The following is an 18,539-nucleotide window of genomic DNA, read 5'->3' on the forward strand; positions in this document are numbered from 1 at the left end:
GGCCTAAAACAGCTGCCTGTCTGAGTGCACATGCCCCAAATATGCACCAATTGTATAGCTAGTTGTACAGTATGCAGGCAAGTTCAACATTTATTTATTTTTTTTATGGCATAAACCCCTTCTCTTGCACTGTAAATGATATTTTGGAGGTTGATGTCATAGCATCTCTTTAGAAGCATCATCTCTTTCTAAAATGAGTAGACCCACGCAGAAAGAGTTCTCTAATCTTTTATCAGTACAATGAAACATATGAAAAGTATTATTTGGACATACGTGACAGAGGTGGTAAATACAGAGTTTTCCATTAAAGGGGACCGATTATGCAAAATTCACTTTTTGTGTACACAACCACTGTGTAATGGTAAAAATCCACCCACTCCTTTTTTTATATTCCCCATAAATCATAAACATTGTCTCAAAACGGGTCGTTTGCTTTTTCTCTCCAACGTGACGTCACGTTGGAACAGGCCCCGCCCACGACTGGTGTTGGACTCTGCTCTATTAGCTTAGCTCCTCCCCTGAGTGAGCTGCACACAGTCCGCCGTGTTCTCCGAGCTGGAGCAGCTACAGTGTTAAGAAGAATGTCTCAGGTTCGTAAGCTTTGTGACTGTTTTGTTGTTGGCTGTGAGAATGAACATAAGAGTCTTTATGTACGCCCGGCGTCAGAGCCAGTGAAGACGCAGTGGAGAAGTTATATTTATGAAGGAAATGTTCCCGAAAAATACCTAAATTCGTATATATTTTTGTTCAAATCATTTTACACCGGACTGCTATGTGAACGAGGGTCAATACGAAGCAGGATTTGCTGAAAAGTTGATTCTCAAGGATGGATCAATACAAACTGTTCCAGCTTCATATAAAGAAGACGTAAGTATCGCACTTTATTTTGTGAATGTTTGCAAATTGCTTTTCTGAATGAGCAGATTCCACGGCTAAAGTTACCATTGTCTCTGATTGTATTCACGGAGATTTTAATTTTTAACCCGAAAACGCTTACTATCTGTATAATTCATGCATATAGGGTTGAACACCGGTAATTATTGGGGTCAGTCATACCGGTTCTCCTGATTTGTTGTTGCCGAAGTATCCGAAGCATGAGCTGTAAAGGCGCAGCCCTCTTCCGGAAAGGGGGCGGGGAGCAGCAGCTCATTTGCATTTAAAGAGACACACGAAAACAGTGTGTTTCTGCTTCCACCCAAAAAGGGGCATTTACAGCACGGTGTTATAAATGATCCTTGGGGTATTTTTAGCTGAAACTTCACAGACACATTTTGGGGACACCTGGGACTTATATTACATCTTGTAAAAAGGGGCATAATAGGGCTCCTTTAAATGCTGTGAAAGCCAGACAGATCAGATGTAGCTTTAATATATCATCTAAGAAGCAAATGTTAGGACTTAAATGTTTAGATACATACATAGCCTAAACACACACACACACACACACACACACACACACACACACACACACACACACACACACACACACACAAAACACCATGGTAAAACATGTTTTAACCACCAGTAGTACACTTATTATAGTGAAAATGAATCATTTGTGATTAATTTTGTGCTTGCTAATCAATTTATTTAAAAGAATCTTTCAAAATAAACCCATTGTTTATGAATCCTCATCACTGTGTTAGAATTTTGTGCTGTTTAGGCCCTTGGTGTAGACATTTTAGGACATTTCCTAGGGTCGTCTTGGGTCCTGCCTCTACTCAGGGCCTGTGGAATTACACCTATTTGCTTCAGATGAATATAGACAATGCTGTATATATATCCTTACTGAATTTTCTGAAAATCTGAAAACCTTTTGTTACTATTAATGAGAAATACGAATTACAAGCCGCAGATTTTATAAGGTAGCCATAAAGATACTATAGAAAATAAGCTCTTCGGGCACTTTGCAGTAACATCATTACACATCTGGAAACTTTACATATGTGCAGCTCTAAATTTCTGTTTCACTCTCTTTAGTGTCTCATAATTATATGACATTTACTAACCGGTCTTATGGTACTGACCGAGACAATGCAGCTGGATAGATTGTGGTCTAGTTTGTCCAATGGCTCGCTGGCTGTGTGAGAATATGCAATATTATGTCTCCCTCTTCTGACCAAAACGATTAGTACTGTTTTTTCCCGCCCTTTTCTTTAAAATAATATACGTTTTATTGAAATTTCTGCATTTACAAATATTACATTAGAACAAGGCTATCACACACTCATTTTTATTAGTTATAAGAGTGCAGTTATTAATTAAGATAGATCCACGAAACTGTTTTATTGTCTCTTCAGTTCCATCTTGAATGCTTTTACGTGAAATAACTGCCGATCATTGGTCATTTTACATACTTCTCCCCCCCACCACCTCCAAAGTTTTGTTTTAATCATACATATTATAAACCACAAGAAGTCATGCTCACTTTTAGTTACGCTTCCTTTAAAAATGCCACAGCAAACCGAATTCATATTCATTTCAGCCCGAAATCCCATTTCTTTTACTTTATCCCAGACCTCCCTTATAACAGTCAAAAAAAAAAAACTGTTCAATTGTTTCATCTTCTTCTTCATCATCATCTTTTATCTCACTACAGCTCTCACCGAGACTCTTCTAACCGCCACTACTGAGTCTGATGTCATGAGGCCTAAACAATAAATACCGTCTTTAATTTAGCATTCCCTTACGAATGCTTTTTTAAAACTCAATAAGTATTTGATTTTGTTTCTTTAGAAAGAATAAACATCATCTGAAACCAGAATAAGCAAAATCCTCCGATAAATGATTCCACATAAAACCTCATTTCAATTTTTCAAAAATGTATTCTGTTTATTTTAATAAAGACCAGCTGCAATTCTCCAGGGCAGTTTAACACGGACGGAGTGTTGTGCCATCTTGAAAGGACAGGACACACTGTGCTTTATTTCAACAGGTGGGGTAATTCTAAAAAATAAATACTAAAGTTTTGGCCATTAATTCCAACAATAAACTAAATCTATAAACAAACATTACTAAGTAAATAATAAAAAAAGACACACAGTAGATATCGCACTATCCATGCATGGACTCAAAAAAGCCCAGGACTAAGTGGTACTGAGTTCAGCAGCATTCCAATTATAGTTTTTGTTGTAGTTAAATAAATAAAATGGCATGTAACTTTAGAAAACTATCATTACAGAAGTATGTAGTGGGTCAATGCAGCTGGTCACCACACAAAATAATTATCGGATGCAATGTTATCTAATAAGGTAGATAATGAGTATAATAATATAGAACAGCACTCTAAGTGGTGAAATTGGGATAAAGTGTGTTGTTAAAAGGGACTAAATATGTCTTTACACAATGCCTGAGTCCAGTTTATTTATTGTATTTATTTATTTATTTGTGTGTTCAATTTATGCAGGGCCTTTCTAACACCCTAGGCTGCTTTAGAGATTATAGCTTCACTGTCATCACTTATAATAGTTAAGGTTCATATAGGGAATCTGAGCTTGTAGACTGTAAATGAGTATTGTTTGCTTGAAAAACGACTCATTCGGTTAGTCATGTTGAGGTCAACATATTCAGTTGTTTTGCCCCAGTATCTGAACACATGTTGAGTTTTAGTTTTTTGGGGGGTTTTTGAGAAGGGGTAACTATTATAATATGTACACTTTATGGTCTAAAGTTTTGTCGACACCGGACCATCACACCTGTATGTGCTTGCTGAACATGCCATTCCAGATTTAGTCCTTTCTTTGCTGTTATAATAACCTCCACTCTTCTGGGAAGGCTTTCACCTAGATTTTTGAGCATGGCTGTTGGGATTTGTGTTCATTCAGCTACAAGAGCATGAGTGATGTTGGGGGAGGAGGCCTGGGGTGCAGTCGGCGTTGAGGTCAGGGCTCTGTGCAGGACACTCAAGTTCTTCCACTACATCCTTGGCAAACCGTGTCTTCATGGGGCTCGCTTTGTGCACAGGGGCATTGTCATGCTGGAACAGGTTTGGGCCTCTTAGTTCCACTGAAGGGAAATTGTAAAGCTACTTCATACAAAGACATTTCATACGTATGCTTCCAACTTTGTGCCAGTAGTTTGGGAAAGAAACACATATCAAACGTCCAAAAACTTTTAGTTATATAGTGTAGTATTATACGTAGCTAATCATTCTACAGAAACAGAATTTCATCATATTTAGCTTCAGATGATATTTACACCTCCATACCCTAACAAAATCATATAACACCTCTCGAAAAACGTTTCGTGCTATCTCTGAACCTTAGACCTATCCAGAACGACTTATCTGAAGGTGCATTAGGTGAGATTTGTGTATGTATGTATATATATTTATGTATGTATGTATATATATATATATATATATATATATATATATATATATATATATATATATATATACACACACACACACACACACACACACATTGTTCCAATCAGAATTATTCAACCCCCATTGCAAATCAGGTTTATTGTCAAAATTTACAGACTTTCAGCTGTTTGCGATGAACAAATCAAACAAAAGCAATTGAAATATTTCAACACAACGAATGCTTCAAGTGGTTTCCCCAAATTCAACTGAAAATGCAACTTATAATGATTTCTCCAGTTTCAAAATTATTCAACCCCTTCACGGCAAGCATCTTTAATACTTAGAGCACCCTTTTGCTGTTATGACCTGCAGCATATGAGATTCATAGCTTCTGGCAGTGCTCCTGATGAATCTTAGCCCTTTCCTCATGAGCAATATTATATATATATATATATATATATATATATATATATATATATATATATATATATATATATATATTAACTCACTTAGCCTGGCCCCATGTACATGAACCTCAGCCCCCAAAACTTATAGTTACTGACATCAACGACTATGGTGGTGCAATTACAGTTACCTTTAGCCAGGAGGGTCAGAACATCATTTTCAAGCATGCAACTCAAAACTCATTGTGTATAAAGATGAAAAATTCTCCTCACAATGATTTAAGAGGACGTGAAGAAGAGTTGGTGGAGGGGTGGAGGTGTAGTTGGGCGTGTCTATAAAATGACTGACAAGAGGGGCCAATCCAAATATAAACCCGGGCTAAATAAACTAAATTTATTCAGGACCGGAAATGAGGTTTTTAAAAACTGCTTTCATTTCTCAGCTTGATAATACACTTGTTCTGTGAAAATGCTGCTTAATCTATTATTATTATTATTATTATTTTAATTTCTGCATAACCCCAACCCCTCCCCCACCACACACACATTATTTGTACTAGTCAGAAATGGAAAAATAGTGACTATTGCACCTTTAAGACGGTTCTTGAAACACTTTAATGAAAGTGTGTGGAATAATACCCAGGCTCAAAAAATATGTCATGGCGGCGCACCACCACAAAAAAAAACCCAACAAAAAAAAAACTGTTTATTGGTTAACGGAGCTGCAGCCTCCTCTTTCATAACACGCACTCAGCAAGAGTATTGTTTCTCCACCGATTCAGCCGCAGCACAATATGATTACCGATGCACGTGTTTATGAGGGACTGGACTCGAGATGCACAAGTAAACCATGTCGTCAAACAAAGTAAAAGCCACTTTATTAGGATATAATCAAAGGCCTGCTCCTCCTTCTCCTTTTTTTCTGAGCTACTTCTTTTTGCTTGGCGTTGAGTTGAACGGAGTTCGGCTGTGCCACTTCTCTCCAGATGAGTTTCGCCGAGTTTACATCCGGGTTTTTCCCTAGGCAATGGAAGTCGCAGTACCACTGTTCCCTAGGCAAAGTGAAATAAATTCGCCGCACCGTCACAAAAAGTAGTCCTGTTTCAAAACACGTTTCGCTTTCACTTTGCCGCACGGATTTGACCAACAGCGAGCACTTTAACGTTCTTTTATTGAACATAAAACCATCTAACCTACAAATAAGCTAAACCCAGGCGTTCTCCGTGTAGTTTGAACAGCCCCTTCGTCTCCCTCTTCCTGCGCGCATTGATCGGTTTTGTGCTGCGGTCGTGGTGAATGAGATTGAAGAAGAGTTCTTCTTGTTTTGTATCTCAGTTTCTCTCTTCTTTTAAAAAAAAATAAATAATAAAAAAAGAGAAACGCACAAATTAAATTCTAGCAAACAAAAAAAATAAGATCGGATCCATCCGAGTAAATCCATGCTTGGTGTACGGCTACAGTTATGTAAGGGATCGTTTCGGAGATTGTTTTTTTTTTTTTTTTTTTTTTGTGCCGAGATATTTTGGGGGGGTGTTTGTAAATATTTATTTAAATAATTTGTCAGGAGGACTACCGCTCAAGTGAAGAGTGCTGGGTAAGTGCACCTCGGGATGTTTTCAGAAAATATATATTATTAAAACTTTTTTTATTATTTTTAAATATTATTCTCGCCGTTTTGTGGACTTTGGTCGCTTTATTGAGCCGCTTTTGTTTTCGTATAGTCAAGATGTGTGTGTGTATATATATGTATGTATATACACACATGTGTGTGTGTGTGTGTGTGCGAGTGTGTGTGTGGGGGTTGTAATGTGAGGAAGTCTGGATGCCTGCCTCCTGCCTGCCTTTTTGCTCGGTTTCTCCTTATTCTAAGAGTTGAGTGTTATTCTTTAAATGCACTGCTTATTAGGAGGAGTCCAAGCGAAAACAAAATAAATTCTAATAATAATAATAATAATAATAAGGACCGTGTTTAACTTCATGGGGAAATCTTGTTTGTGCAAACAAATTTGTTGCATTGTTTAGAAAACGTCTTATCAAACAAAACACAACACACTGCTCGCAGTTAGCCTGCCAGTACAGTTATATGTCGTTGCAATTGGCTAGTGCTAGCTTGTTAGCCTCTAGCTGTGTTGTGTTAGCTTCTCTTCTCCTATGAAAAAGCGCTGGTTAGCCGGAGTGCTAGCACGATGCCACATCAGAGTCTCTCTCTTTCTATCTCTCTCTTTCTCTTCTAGCTAGTTATTCATTGCGAAAACAAGCTTGTCTAGTTCACCGGTTTGTTTCTGACAACCTCGGCCGAGTTGTTCGGTTGTTAATAAACGCACTTCCATGTTTAAGAAATGTTTAGTCGGTCTCTCGTCTAAACTTGTTCGCTCTGTCGCCTTTGCTAATGCACCTAGCTAGCTAATGCACCAAGTAACAGGACCGAGCAGATTGTTTTGAGATTCAGCTAGCAAAGACGGGTAGCCACCCCGAACTGCTTGGAAACTTTCTTTTTTTTCCTTTTTTTTTAAATTAAAAAATATTATTATTATTAATATTATTATTATTATTATTATTTCATCTTCTTTTGTTCTCATTCACTCCTGTTAATGAAATGAAATTAAAACAATCCCTCCAGGGGTAAAGAAGGCTAGGCCCGTGTGGGAATAAAGTGCACTTTTCTACCGAGTCCTGCATCATCCTCAATTTATAGGAGCTGCTTTAGGCCTCATAAAGAAAGTGTGCTGTTGGAGTTGAGCTGTTTCTGTGCACCTTGCAGATTCTCTCTCTCTCTCTCTCTCTCTCTCTCACACACACACACACACACGTGAGACACGTTTTCATGTGTCATAAAGGGTTTTTTTTTTTTTTTTTTTTTTAAGTGTACTTGAGTTAGCAAATGTTGTGCTTCTGTCCCTTTGCACTTTGTGATAGTTCTCAGGTGAGCAGCAGGAAGATAAGTCCAGGCTCATATGGAGTTTTTTTGATGGTGTTTTGTTGTGTTGTGGTTCATTTTCTTTCTTTCTTTCTTCTTTCAAGATTTAACATCAAGCTTATAATGTACTCACTTCACAAAACACTCTCGGTGTTTACCCCTGTGTATATTTCTCAATAGTGTTCCTGTACCAGGGCTGGACGATACGACACGGCAGAAATATCGTATCGCGATACTCGAGGACGTTTCGACGATACACGTCGTTTTAGCTAATAAACTGTCTGTAAAACAGTAGGGGGGGGTGACCGTTAAACCGAGTTTGACGATACTTTCTGTAATGTTTACGGAGACGGACGTTTAAGTAAAAATAAATGTAAAAACGGCGGCACACGTTCAGTATCATTTAATTTGTGATTGAGTATTAAAAAGGTAAACGGTACGTCGCCATACCGACGATACCGTAGAAAAGTATATCGTGTAATCGTTTATCACGATATCGATGTTGTATCACTATATCGCCCAGCTCTGTCCTGTAGATGTTTAATCTCACCAGGTGACACTCTTATTCATGTAGTTATAAGCTGTTATTTGTTTCGATCAAATAAAAATGCTTGTCCGTTTGTTTACATTTAGTTAGTTTTACATTTCCTGTAAAGCTCAGTTCTTTTACTTGGGTTTGTACCTGAGGTGAAACAATTGAGTTTGTCGCTCTTACTTCGAGAAGTGCACGTGTTGAACAGCACACACATCAGAACCTTCATGTACATCAGGGGTGTACAAACATTTTCCCCTCCCTTCTTTCCCCAAAGGGGGCCAGATTTGACCATCACAATACCATACAGTGGGGTCCAGACATCTGAGAGCACTAGTTGAAGTGCATTCTTTTCTACTGTAATGGAAATTGTTGTGTTAAAAATGACATTTATCCACAACAACTCGAGTGAAAATTTATTTACATGCATTTCAGAGTTTCTTAGGATTTGGTCCGTCCCATTTTTCGGTTTAATGACCGTGCAATCGAGCTCCGCAAGTTTGTGCAAAACCTTATGATCCGTTTTAGATCAAATCCATCGGCGTGTTGTCTGAACACGTCTTTCAACTGGGAAAAAAAATCAGGCACGAGGTATAAAGCAGTTAACACGGTCAATATCACACATTTTTTTACATTTAAACAGGGACCTAGAAATAGTGCCAAATATTAAATACTCAAGAACGTTTACTTTCTTTGTTAAATATTCAAAAGTTCTAAACCCTTCAGTTTATTTTATATCTCTCTGTATGTATGTATGTATGTATGAATGTGTGTGTGTGTGTGTGTGTGTGTAATACAAATACATTGTGTTCCAAAAGTCTCCATACACAGGGAACTATGTTTGCCAGCACCATGTCGGTTGTGTCTTTGTCAGTGGATGTTCGTGGACGTCCACTACTCAGTTGGTGCTTAGTGGTTTCTAGCCCCTTCTCACTCACTACATTTACATGGACAGTAACAGTCTAATTATAAGTCACCCATCATACATTCTAACAGAGTAGCCAGTTAGCATCTGTCCACATGCTGCATCCGGCCCTGGGGCCAGACTCTGGACAACCCTGATGTACATGGTGTGTATAGCACACGTCAGATGCACAAGGTATAACTACATAGAACTTAAAGTGCACCTATTATGGTTTTTCAAATATTATCTTTCATGCAGTGTGTTATAGAGCTGATAGTCAATGTAAAAAGTCTGCAAAGTTTCAAAAATCAAAGCACATGACAAACGGAGTTAATGACTCCCAAAAGAAGGAACCGAATCTGCTGAAACGAGTCGTTAGTGATTCCAGACTTTACTTCCTGTACTAACCTACGTAGGTTTATAACAAAAAACCCTGCCTCTGGTCTTCTTCGGCTGCTCGCTGACAGACGGTTACGGTATTGGGCGTTTCCTTTTCAACACACGCTGACAGACACGTTGGTAGACCAATCACACATTGGTAGACCAATCACAACAGTCTGGGACATCTGACCAATCAGAGCAGAGTATGCTCTCTGAAAGGAGGAGTTTAGAACAAATCCTTTAGATCGGATTTGTTTGTGAGTCGTTTGTGACACTGGGGGGAAAAGGTAACGCGGCAATTTAAATTATGAGCACGTTAAAGTGTTTTTTTGTCCTCGGATGCATATAAAGCTATTGTATGAGACTTTTAAAACAAAATTAGGCACGTTTCAAAATAGGGCTGGACGATATGACCTAAAATCAAAATCTCGATTAATTGAGCATTTTACCTCGATTACGATTAATGAATGATTATTTTGCTTTGGGTCTGGGGTTGCCCTCATAGTTTACAGACAAGGTTTGTACCGTAAACATGCTCAACTATTAAAGGTGGGATATATATATATATATATATATATATATATATATATATATATATATATATATATATATATATATATATATATATATATATATATTCTAATCTAATTTTTACCTAAGCTTCTTATCTTATTTTAAAATAATTGAAGGAAACACAAACTATTGATCTACTATAAACTATATAAACTATCATTCTACTTGAGCGGAGGTCAGATGTGGCTGCAAAGTGCAGACTTCAGTTCAGCAGCTACCCTTTTATGATGTTTTGTACATGTTGGCCAGCGCAGTTTGGGGAAAATATGGTTGCAGTGGCATAGTGTATGTTCTGTGGAGAGTTTTACCGCGGTGTTTAAACCCAGTGCGCTCCATTGTAGCTATGGGAGCCATATCTTTCGCGATGTAGTAACAAATGGTGTCAGTTATTTCTTTCCATCTTCTTGAATCTTTTTCATATTGTGTAGCATTTTTTTAAATGCTTGTGTTATCGACATCTGCTTTGGGAAGGTACTTGTTGCTGGGCGCTTGTCAGTTTTTTTTGTTTGTTTGTTTGTTTGTTTGTTTGTTTTTTTTAGCCATGTACTGTTCATCGGTAACGTGATTGTGCTGTGAGTGTTGACACAGATTGGTGGTATTACCTTTGGTCGCTGAAATGGTTTTTCTGCAATGTTTGCATTTGACGAAATTTTGTTCGGTGTCTTCTTTACTGAAGCCAAAATGCGTCCAAATGAGGGACACTGTGTTTTTCTTTGGTACAAGCTGTTCCTCTTGCTCAGTTATCTCGGTGTTTGAGTCCATCTCCATGTTGCTTCCGTGCCGCTGACCGGACGGGGCGGAGTCGCGTGACTACACACGCAGTAGTATGTTCTTAAAGGGAAAGTAGTAACAGGAATAAAAAAAATTTTTTTAAAATAATCAACAAAGGGAAATTACGTCGTTAGAGGTTCTGAATTTCAGTTTCGGTTACTTTTCGATTAATCGTCCAGCCCTATTTCAAAACCATGATGGGTGCGCTTTAACTTAGATGCATTAGGTGAGGTTTTTTTGTTTTCTTCTGTTGGGGTTTTTTTTAACCCCAAGATTATGTCTATAGCAGTTACGTGGGCTCGACATTTGAATGATTCCTGCCCATGTTCACAAAGCTAGGTGGGATCCTCAGGATCTATGTGGCCCGTAGAGTGCCTATAAAATGACTGTCAGGAGGCGCAACCAAACACAAACAAGCATTACGGACCAGAAGTCTCTTTTGTTTTTTTGTTTTGTTTTTTTTCCTCCTTTATACACTTTTGCTAAGGTTGTAACTTAATCAATTTTAAAAAAAAAATCATTTATTTATTATCCTGTTCTACGTATCTTCCATGTCATTTGTATAAGTAAGGAATAAAAACAATTGATTAATGCACCTTTAACGTGACATTTAGGGACCCTTAGTGACAACTTAATCAATCTTCCCACCCACCCACACCAGTCATATTATCTAATGTACAAGAATGAACAGAATTAGTATTCCACTATCTTCATTGAGGGAAAAACAGTTTAATAAACAATCGTAGTAATAAGCGGATTGTAATAGTCTATGTATTATAGCACCGAAGAAGGTGAATCTTAGCGGACGTAATTTAGACATGACTGGCTAGTTATACACACAACATCCACTTTAATAAGAACACCTGCACGTTCATGCAGTTATCTAATCAGCCAATCATGTGGCAGCAACGCAGTGCAAAAAATCATGCGGATGCAGGTCAAGAGCTTCAGTTAAAGTTCACGTCAAACATCAGAATGAAGAAAAAGTGCGATCTGTGTGACTTTAGACGTGGCGTGGATGTCGGTACCAGACGGGCTGGTTTGAGTATTTCAGAAACTGCTGATCTCCTGGGATTTTTAACAACAACAGTCTGTAGAGTTTACACAGAGTGGTGTGAAAAACTCACAAATGGTGGTACGAATAATCACTCTGTATAACCGTGGTGAGCAGAAAAGCATCTCAGCATGATGCACAACCTTGAGGTGGATGAGCTACAGGAGCAGAAGACCACACCAGGTTCCTCTCCTGTCAGTCAAGAACAGGAGTCTGAGACTATCATGGGCACGGACTTGATCAAGTTGGACAGCTTGGGCGAGTCTCTCTCATCAACAAGGTGTTTCAGCCTGCAGTTTTTTTGCACTATTCTGTGTAAACTCTACAGAATGTTGTGTGTGAATCCCAGGAGATCAGCAGTTTCTGAAATACTCAAACCAGCCCATCTGGTACCGACATCCACGCCACGTCTAAAGTCACACAGATCGCACTTTTTCTTCATTCTGATGTTTGACGTGAACATTAACTGAAGCTCTTGACCTGCATCCGCATGATTTTATGCATTGTGCTGCTGCCACATGATTGGCTGATTTTAGATCACTGCATAAATGTGCAAAAATTAAAATGTACTTGCATCGTTTTCAGTTGCCCCAATATGTTTCCTTATGGCACCTGAAAAAAAATGACCCTTATTTCATTAGGCTACTAAGCATGGTAAAAGGTTTGAGTTTTGAAAATCGTTTCTTCATTGGTCCTGATCTTGTTCTGAGTTGCTGAAAAGAACTGCAGGTGATGAGCGTTTCATCTGCCGGAGTTGTGATTATCTTTAAAGTCGACAGACTATGTGTTATAGCTCGTAGTAACGAGGTAGCAACCTAACACGTGTCCAGCCTAACACCTCTTAGTCTGGATATATCGAGCGGAAGCACGAAAGCGAGCAAATTTACTACGTCCTGTTAATTATCATTAATTTCGCACACGTGTTGATGATCACCCCTTCTGCCTGATGTTCTGACGTTAGTTACGTTAGATTTTACGTTAATTTAGTGACATAAATGACAGTTTTGATCCTTTCCACACGACATTAGTACTTTTACATGCAACCAACTAATCCTTTAGTAATCGTGTTGATGGCTCAGACGGATTGAAAAGCCTTCACGTGGACACCTCGGTCGATCCGAATTATATTTCCATCGGATTGAAAGGGGTGATGTAGATCCGGATCTGAAATAATCCGGTTAATAGGGGGGAAAAATAGCCGTGTGAACGCTTGAATCAGACTATTTGGGGTTTTTTTTTTTTTTTTTATATATATAAAGGGGGAGGAGTCATGGGACCTCCTGATGATCTGGGGGCCCTGAGCAACAGCTTATATCACCTTTTTAAAGTATTACACTAAAAGCTAATTAAACCTACAAGAGTGGTCCTTCAGGTCTAGTTGTGTGCCCTAAATCATTTTAAAGGTACACAACGTTCACATTACCATTTAAAAGATACATACTGACGGGGTATCACTCCAGAGACAAGGAAAAGTACAGTGTTTTCCTTCTTCTAATAGTGTTCCTTGGGTTAATCTTTTAACTAAATAAATAGCTAACTAGCTAACTAACTAAATAAATAAATAGCTAAATAACGTAAGTCTTAGTACACTGAAGCTTTAAGCTGAGGCATTGGGTCGGCAGACATTTTCTCTTCTCAGCATGTCTTGAAGGTTCTTTGATGACAACGTTCATTTTTTAAATTGCTATTATTATTATTATTATTATTATTATTATTATTATTATTATTATTCATAACCAAGTTGGATTCAGTTGTTGCTTGAACATTAGGATGTTTGTAGCATTTTCTTTTTATGCCTCTAATCGACTTGTGCAAAACCACATGACAAGGAGCTTTAGACAGGAAGCGCTTCCATTAGATTGTGTGTAGTACTGTACTGATCTGTACTGAGCTGATCTTATGTATAGTACTGAACTGAATTGCACTGTTCATGCCTGCAAGAGCAGCCTCTATTGTGTTTTCATTGTGTTTTAATCAATAACCCAGGCTACATTTATTTACACTCTGCAATTAATGAAAAGCGCCCAAGCTGAATATCGGTACAGCAACTATAATTACAAATGACTATAAAGCGGTAGCACGAGTGTGTGTTTGTAGTGGTGATGTATGAAATGTGTATGCTGTAGCCTAGCTCTGGTTTAATACTGTATAAAGGGCACACTTTCCACGTCACTGTTCTCAAAAACTTCTATTAAAATCGCACTGTTTGATTGTTTATTTGTTTGTTTTAAACTAACCCTGATGCATATAATCATGTGTCGTGGAAAAAAGTCTTGCGAAAACACAGGAGTGGCACAATTAATAGTTAATGTGTTGTTTCTAGTCCATTTTAAGTTTGTTTATTTTTATGTAATATATATATTTTGCTATTGCATTTTGAGACTCTCAGTCTGGTAGAGCAAAGCGTTTTCCTTAAATTCGACACGAGCAGTGGTCAGTAAATCTTTCTGAATGTCCAGTTTGTAAAGGGGGGCACGGTGACTTAGTGGTTAGCACGTTTGCCTCGTACCTTCAGGGTTGGGGGTTCGATTCCTGCCTCCGGCCCGTGTGCACGGAGTTTGCATGTTCTGCTCGTGCTTCGGGAGTTTCCTCCAGAGCTAGGCTTCCTCCCCCAGTCCAAAGACATGCTCTGATTGGCATTTCCTAATAGTCCGTAGTGTGTGAGCGTGTGTGAGATTGTGGCCTGCGATGGGTCGGCACCCCGTCCAAGGTGTCCACTGCCTTGTACCCCTAGTCTCCAGGCTCCCCGTGACTCTGTGTAGGATAAGCGGTATGGAAAATGGGTGGAAGTGAAGAAGATAAGGTTAGAATATATTTTATGTAATAAATAAAGGTAAATAAGCTTGGTTCCTAAAATCCATATCGATTTTCTTTCGATAAGCGATTAGTAGAGATTACCTGTACATCAGATTTGTAACTTACTTGGATGTGTATCAAGTTTTGTGGTCCTGGTGTGTGTTTGTGTGTGAGAGAGAGGACAAACACAGATTACTCACTAAACAAGTGCACAGTTTAAATTGACTATGTTCATGAATCCGTCAAAACTAGCACAGAATTTACCGACAATTCATTGTACACAGTTTTTACGACAGCGTTTTATGGCAGTAAATTTTTTTAAAGTCTGTGTTAACGTCCCCATGAAGTGCGCCGAGTTATTCGACGTGTTGACGTAATTTCCACGTCAGGGCGGGACATGTCGAGTGGCTCCTCCCCCTTTCAAATTTTTTAAAACTGAGTTTGACGATACTTTTCTTTAGTGCCTACAAAGAGAAAGATTCTTTTTTTTTTTTTTTTTTTTTAATTACGTCAAATCAATGATATCCATTCAGTGCCATTTAATTTGTAATTATTAAAAACATTATATAATCACCATACCAACGATATCTCCGAGAAGTGTATCGCATAATCATTTATCATGATATTGATATTATATCGATATATCGCCCAGCTCTAGTTAGCACCGTGGAGGAATGCCCGTCACAAACCCGTGAGCTGGCACAAATACCTCTCTTTCTTCAAAGTGAATCAATTTAAGTCATTTCCTTCTCGGGCGGAAAGGGAATGAAACGCGCACGTTCAAACAGCCAAAGACGCACGATTACAACCCGCACTTGCTGAAATGATTTCTCTCGCTCAATGACGGCAACTTCGGCAAGGTGATTTTTAAAAATGTATTTATCTATTTTTTTTTTTTAATATAACCTTGGGGGCGGGACACTTCAGATTCTAGAGAGCGTTTGATTGGCCAGAAAATCTGACGAGAAGCCGAAGTGCAATACGACTTTACGCCGCAGTATCAGGAGGTCTGGCATTTGCAGCAGTTCTTGTGTGTGCAAATAAAGATATTAGAGTTACCGTAATATATTCTTGCATGTGTATGGGGTTTTTTTCCCCCGTAATAGTAGAAATGTTGACTTAGAGGTGCAACAATAATGAGCTGAGAGGTGGATGCTGTACTGTTCTATAGACTGAGTGTGTCTCTCCCTTTGTCTAATTGTGTGTGTGTGTGTGTGTGTAGGGAGTTGGAGAGTGAGTGGACACCAGTCTCATTGCCAGCTGGTGAGTCCTGTAATAGCTTCAGTTATAATTGTCCTTTTGGCTCAGTGCCTCACGCACCAAAATCAATGATACTGCATGTCTGTAAGGCTTCCTCTCACTCGCACATCATTGCTGTGTGGTAATTGTCATGTCCTTAGTCAAAACCACACACACACACAACCTACAACTGCAGACACTCCAAAACTAACACACTGTTCATGTTAATGTTACTGCTTTAATGTCCCAGCTAGTCTCCACTAGTCCCTTCATAGCGCTACTTGATAATGAGTGTCAGTCGTTTTTCCCCTACAGGACGCATTTGATTACATTCGAATGAACCTCCCAAACAAATAACTTCTTTTTTTTTTTTCTAAATATTTTACAGGCTGAAAAATTTCTGGGACTGACTCGCTGGCGAACTGGACCGATGATGGAATTACAAACGTTACAGGAGGCCCTGAAAGTGGAAATACAAGTCCATCAGGTCGGAAACGGTTCAGTAAATCCACTTTATTATTTTAAGTTCTTGTATATTATTAATCAAAACGGATCCGAACCTTGTCGCTTAAGTACTAATCGTCTCGGCTTGTTTTAAGTAAACATCTAGACGTGGGTGTGTTAATGACGGCTTAATGACTCTGAAGCTTCTGGTGTGCTTGGTACACACAGTCGTACACATAGCGTTTCAGAGCATACTCCGTTTGATACGTACGCAGGTGGTCGTTGCGTGCGCGTTATGACATCTTGCACTACCCCTCTTGGCCTACAGGGGTCAGTATGGAGCAGTAAAGCAGGTCTTTTGGTGTGAAGGAGGACAACGACGACGAAGAAGAATCAAAACAACACGAAGATCAACGCTTAGGCGATCTCTCACCACGATTAGCACCCGTATACAAATCCTTATACACTTTAAGGCTAGAATTATACAAACGCGGGTACTTTCTATCCTGCACTCGTTTCCGTCTCTTCCGTTTTTTTCTTCGACTAGCTTGAGAATCAACGGCCCTAGTTCACTGTTGCCACCTTGTGGAAGAACTAAACGGTGCAAAAGAATCAAATGCACATGTGTGACCTGAGGAAGTGTGTGTGTTTTTACCGTAGGGGATTGGAGGAACGGATTCTTCCTCTCTAGGAGGCGGTTGACGCACGTGTGCATGTTTTCTATAGAGCCAGTAAATATTGAAGACGCATGCATGGATTGAGAAGTACACGCAAAACAAGAACACTCTCTTCTCCCGGTAGTATAATTGGGAGTTGCATGTTTCAGCAAGTAGAGAATCAGTATAGAAGTGCCTCAGCAGGATAAATACAGTAGTTCAGGAACATGGCAGCACTATTGTTAGAGCAGGAACATTGTTGCCAAGTCTTGTGCTCATAGCTTTAAAGGCTCAGTATTTGCATGCTCAGAGTGTACTCAACGAACTCTAGGTTAATGAGACATGGTGCACTCTCGAGTGAGAGTGTACAGCGATGGAAAACTGCTATAGTACAACCATTCATATTTCATCGAGGAAGTAACTGACGGATGTTTCATAGCAATTAGATTCAGGACAGACTCACTACTGCGTCCAGCCAAACCCAAAGCAAAGCTGCTAGGAAATCTCCCCAAATGCACACCGATCAGCCATAACATTAAAACCACCTGCCTAATATTGTGTAGGTCGGCCTTGTGCCACCAACCCAGCTCTAACTCGTCGAGGCATGGACTCCACAAGACCTCTGAAGGTGCGCTGTGGTATCTGGCACCCCGAAGTTCCTGTAGTCCTGTAAGTTGTGAGGTGGGGCCTCCATGGATCTGACTTGTTTGTCCAGCACATCTCACAGACGCTCGATCGGATTGAGATCTGGGGAATTTGGAGGCCGAGTCAAACTCGGTCATGTTCCTCAAAACGTTCCTGAACAGTTTTTTTGCAGTGTGGCAGGACACATTATCCTAATGAAAGAGGCCACTGTCATTGGAGACTACCGTTGCCATGAAGGGGTGTACTTGGTCTGTAACAATGTTTAGGTACGTGGTACGTGTCAAAGTAACATCCATAAGATTGCCAGGACCCAAGTTTTCCCAGGAGAATATTTTCCAGAACATCACACTGCCTTGCAGCCTAATTACCATATGCACTGTGTGTTCTGACACCTTTCTATCATACCCAGCATGAACTTTTTCAGCAGTTTGTGCTACAGTAGCTCTTCCTTGGGATCGGACCAGACGGGCTAGCCTTCACTCCCCACACGCATTAGTGAACCTTGGGTGCCCATAACCCTGTCGCTGGTTCACCGATTGTCCTTCCTTGAACCACTTTTGGTACGTATTAATCACTGCATACTGGAACACCGCACAAGACCTGCTGTTTTGGAGATGCTCTGACCCAGACGTCTAACCATTAACGATCACAATTTATTCCTTGTCAAACTCGCTCAGATCCTTACACTTGCCTGCGTTTCCTGCTTCCAACACATCAACTTCGAGAACTGACTTGTCACTTGCTGTCTAATAAATATATCCCACCGCTTGACAGGTGCCACTCTACCGAGATAATCAGTGTTATTCACCTCACCTGCCAGTGGTTTTAATTTTATGGCTGATTTTCGAGTGCCGTATAGTTGGAAGCATATATCGGTGTTCTATCTGTTTTTTAATTATATCACTGAAAAATAT

At 39.4% G+C, this 18,539-nt stretch overlaps 1 protein-coding gene and 1 long non-coding RNA gene across 6 annotated transcripts in view; one reads left to right on the plus strand and one right to left on the minus strand.

Moving 5' to 3' along the window:
• Positions 1–5,705: 5,705 nt before the first annotated feature.
• Positions 5,706–18,539, plus strand: part of phf21ab (PHD finger protein 21Ab) — a 37,864-nt gene continuing 25,030 nt past the window's right edge. For 3 of the 5 annotated variants that reach the window (XM_017485990.3, XM_017485994.3, XM_017485993.3), the window contains exons 1-3: positions 5,709–6,307; positions 15,864–15,904; positions 16,269–16,367. In XM_017485990.3, the coding sequence (XP_017341479.1) occupies positions 16,311–16,367 (57 nt within the window). In that variant the 5' untranslated portion in view covers positions 5,709–6,307; positions 15,864–15,904; positions 16,269–16,310. Of the gene's footprint in view, positions 6,308–15,863; positions 15,905–16,268; positions 16,368–18,539 lie in introns of all 5 variants that reach the window. The other 2 variants (XM_017485992.3, XM_017485991.3) reach the window with 2 other exon arrangements.
• On the minus strand, positions 8,567–11,758 carry LOC124628862 (uncharacterized). The gene is made up of 2 exons (XR_006983603.2): positions 10,623–11,758; positions 8,567–8,729 (listed from the first exon to the last, which is right to left on the minus strand). It is a non-coding gene; the product is annotated as an uncharacterized LOC124628862 (long non-coding RNA).

Source organism: Ictalurus punctatus, chromosome 14 (assembly GCF_001660625.3).
Source record: "Ictalurus punctatus breed USDA103 chromosome 14, Coco_2.0, whole genome shotgun sequence".
Taxonomy (NCBI): domain Eukaryota; kingdom Metazoa; phylum Chordata; class Actinopteri; order Siluriformes; family Ictaluridae; genus Ictalurus; species Ictalurus punctatus.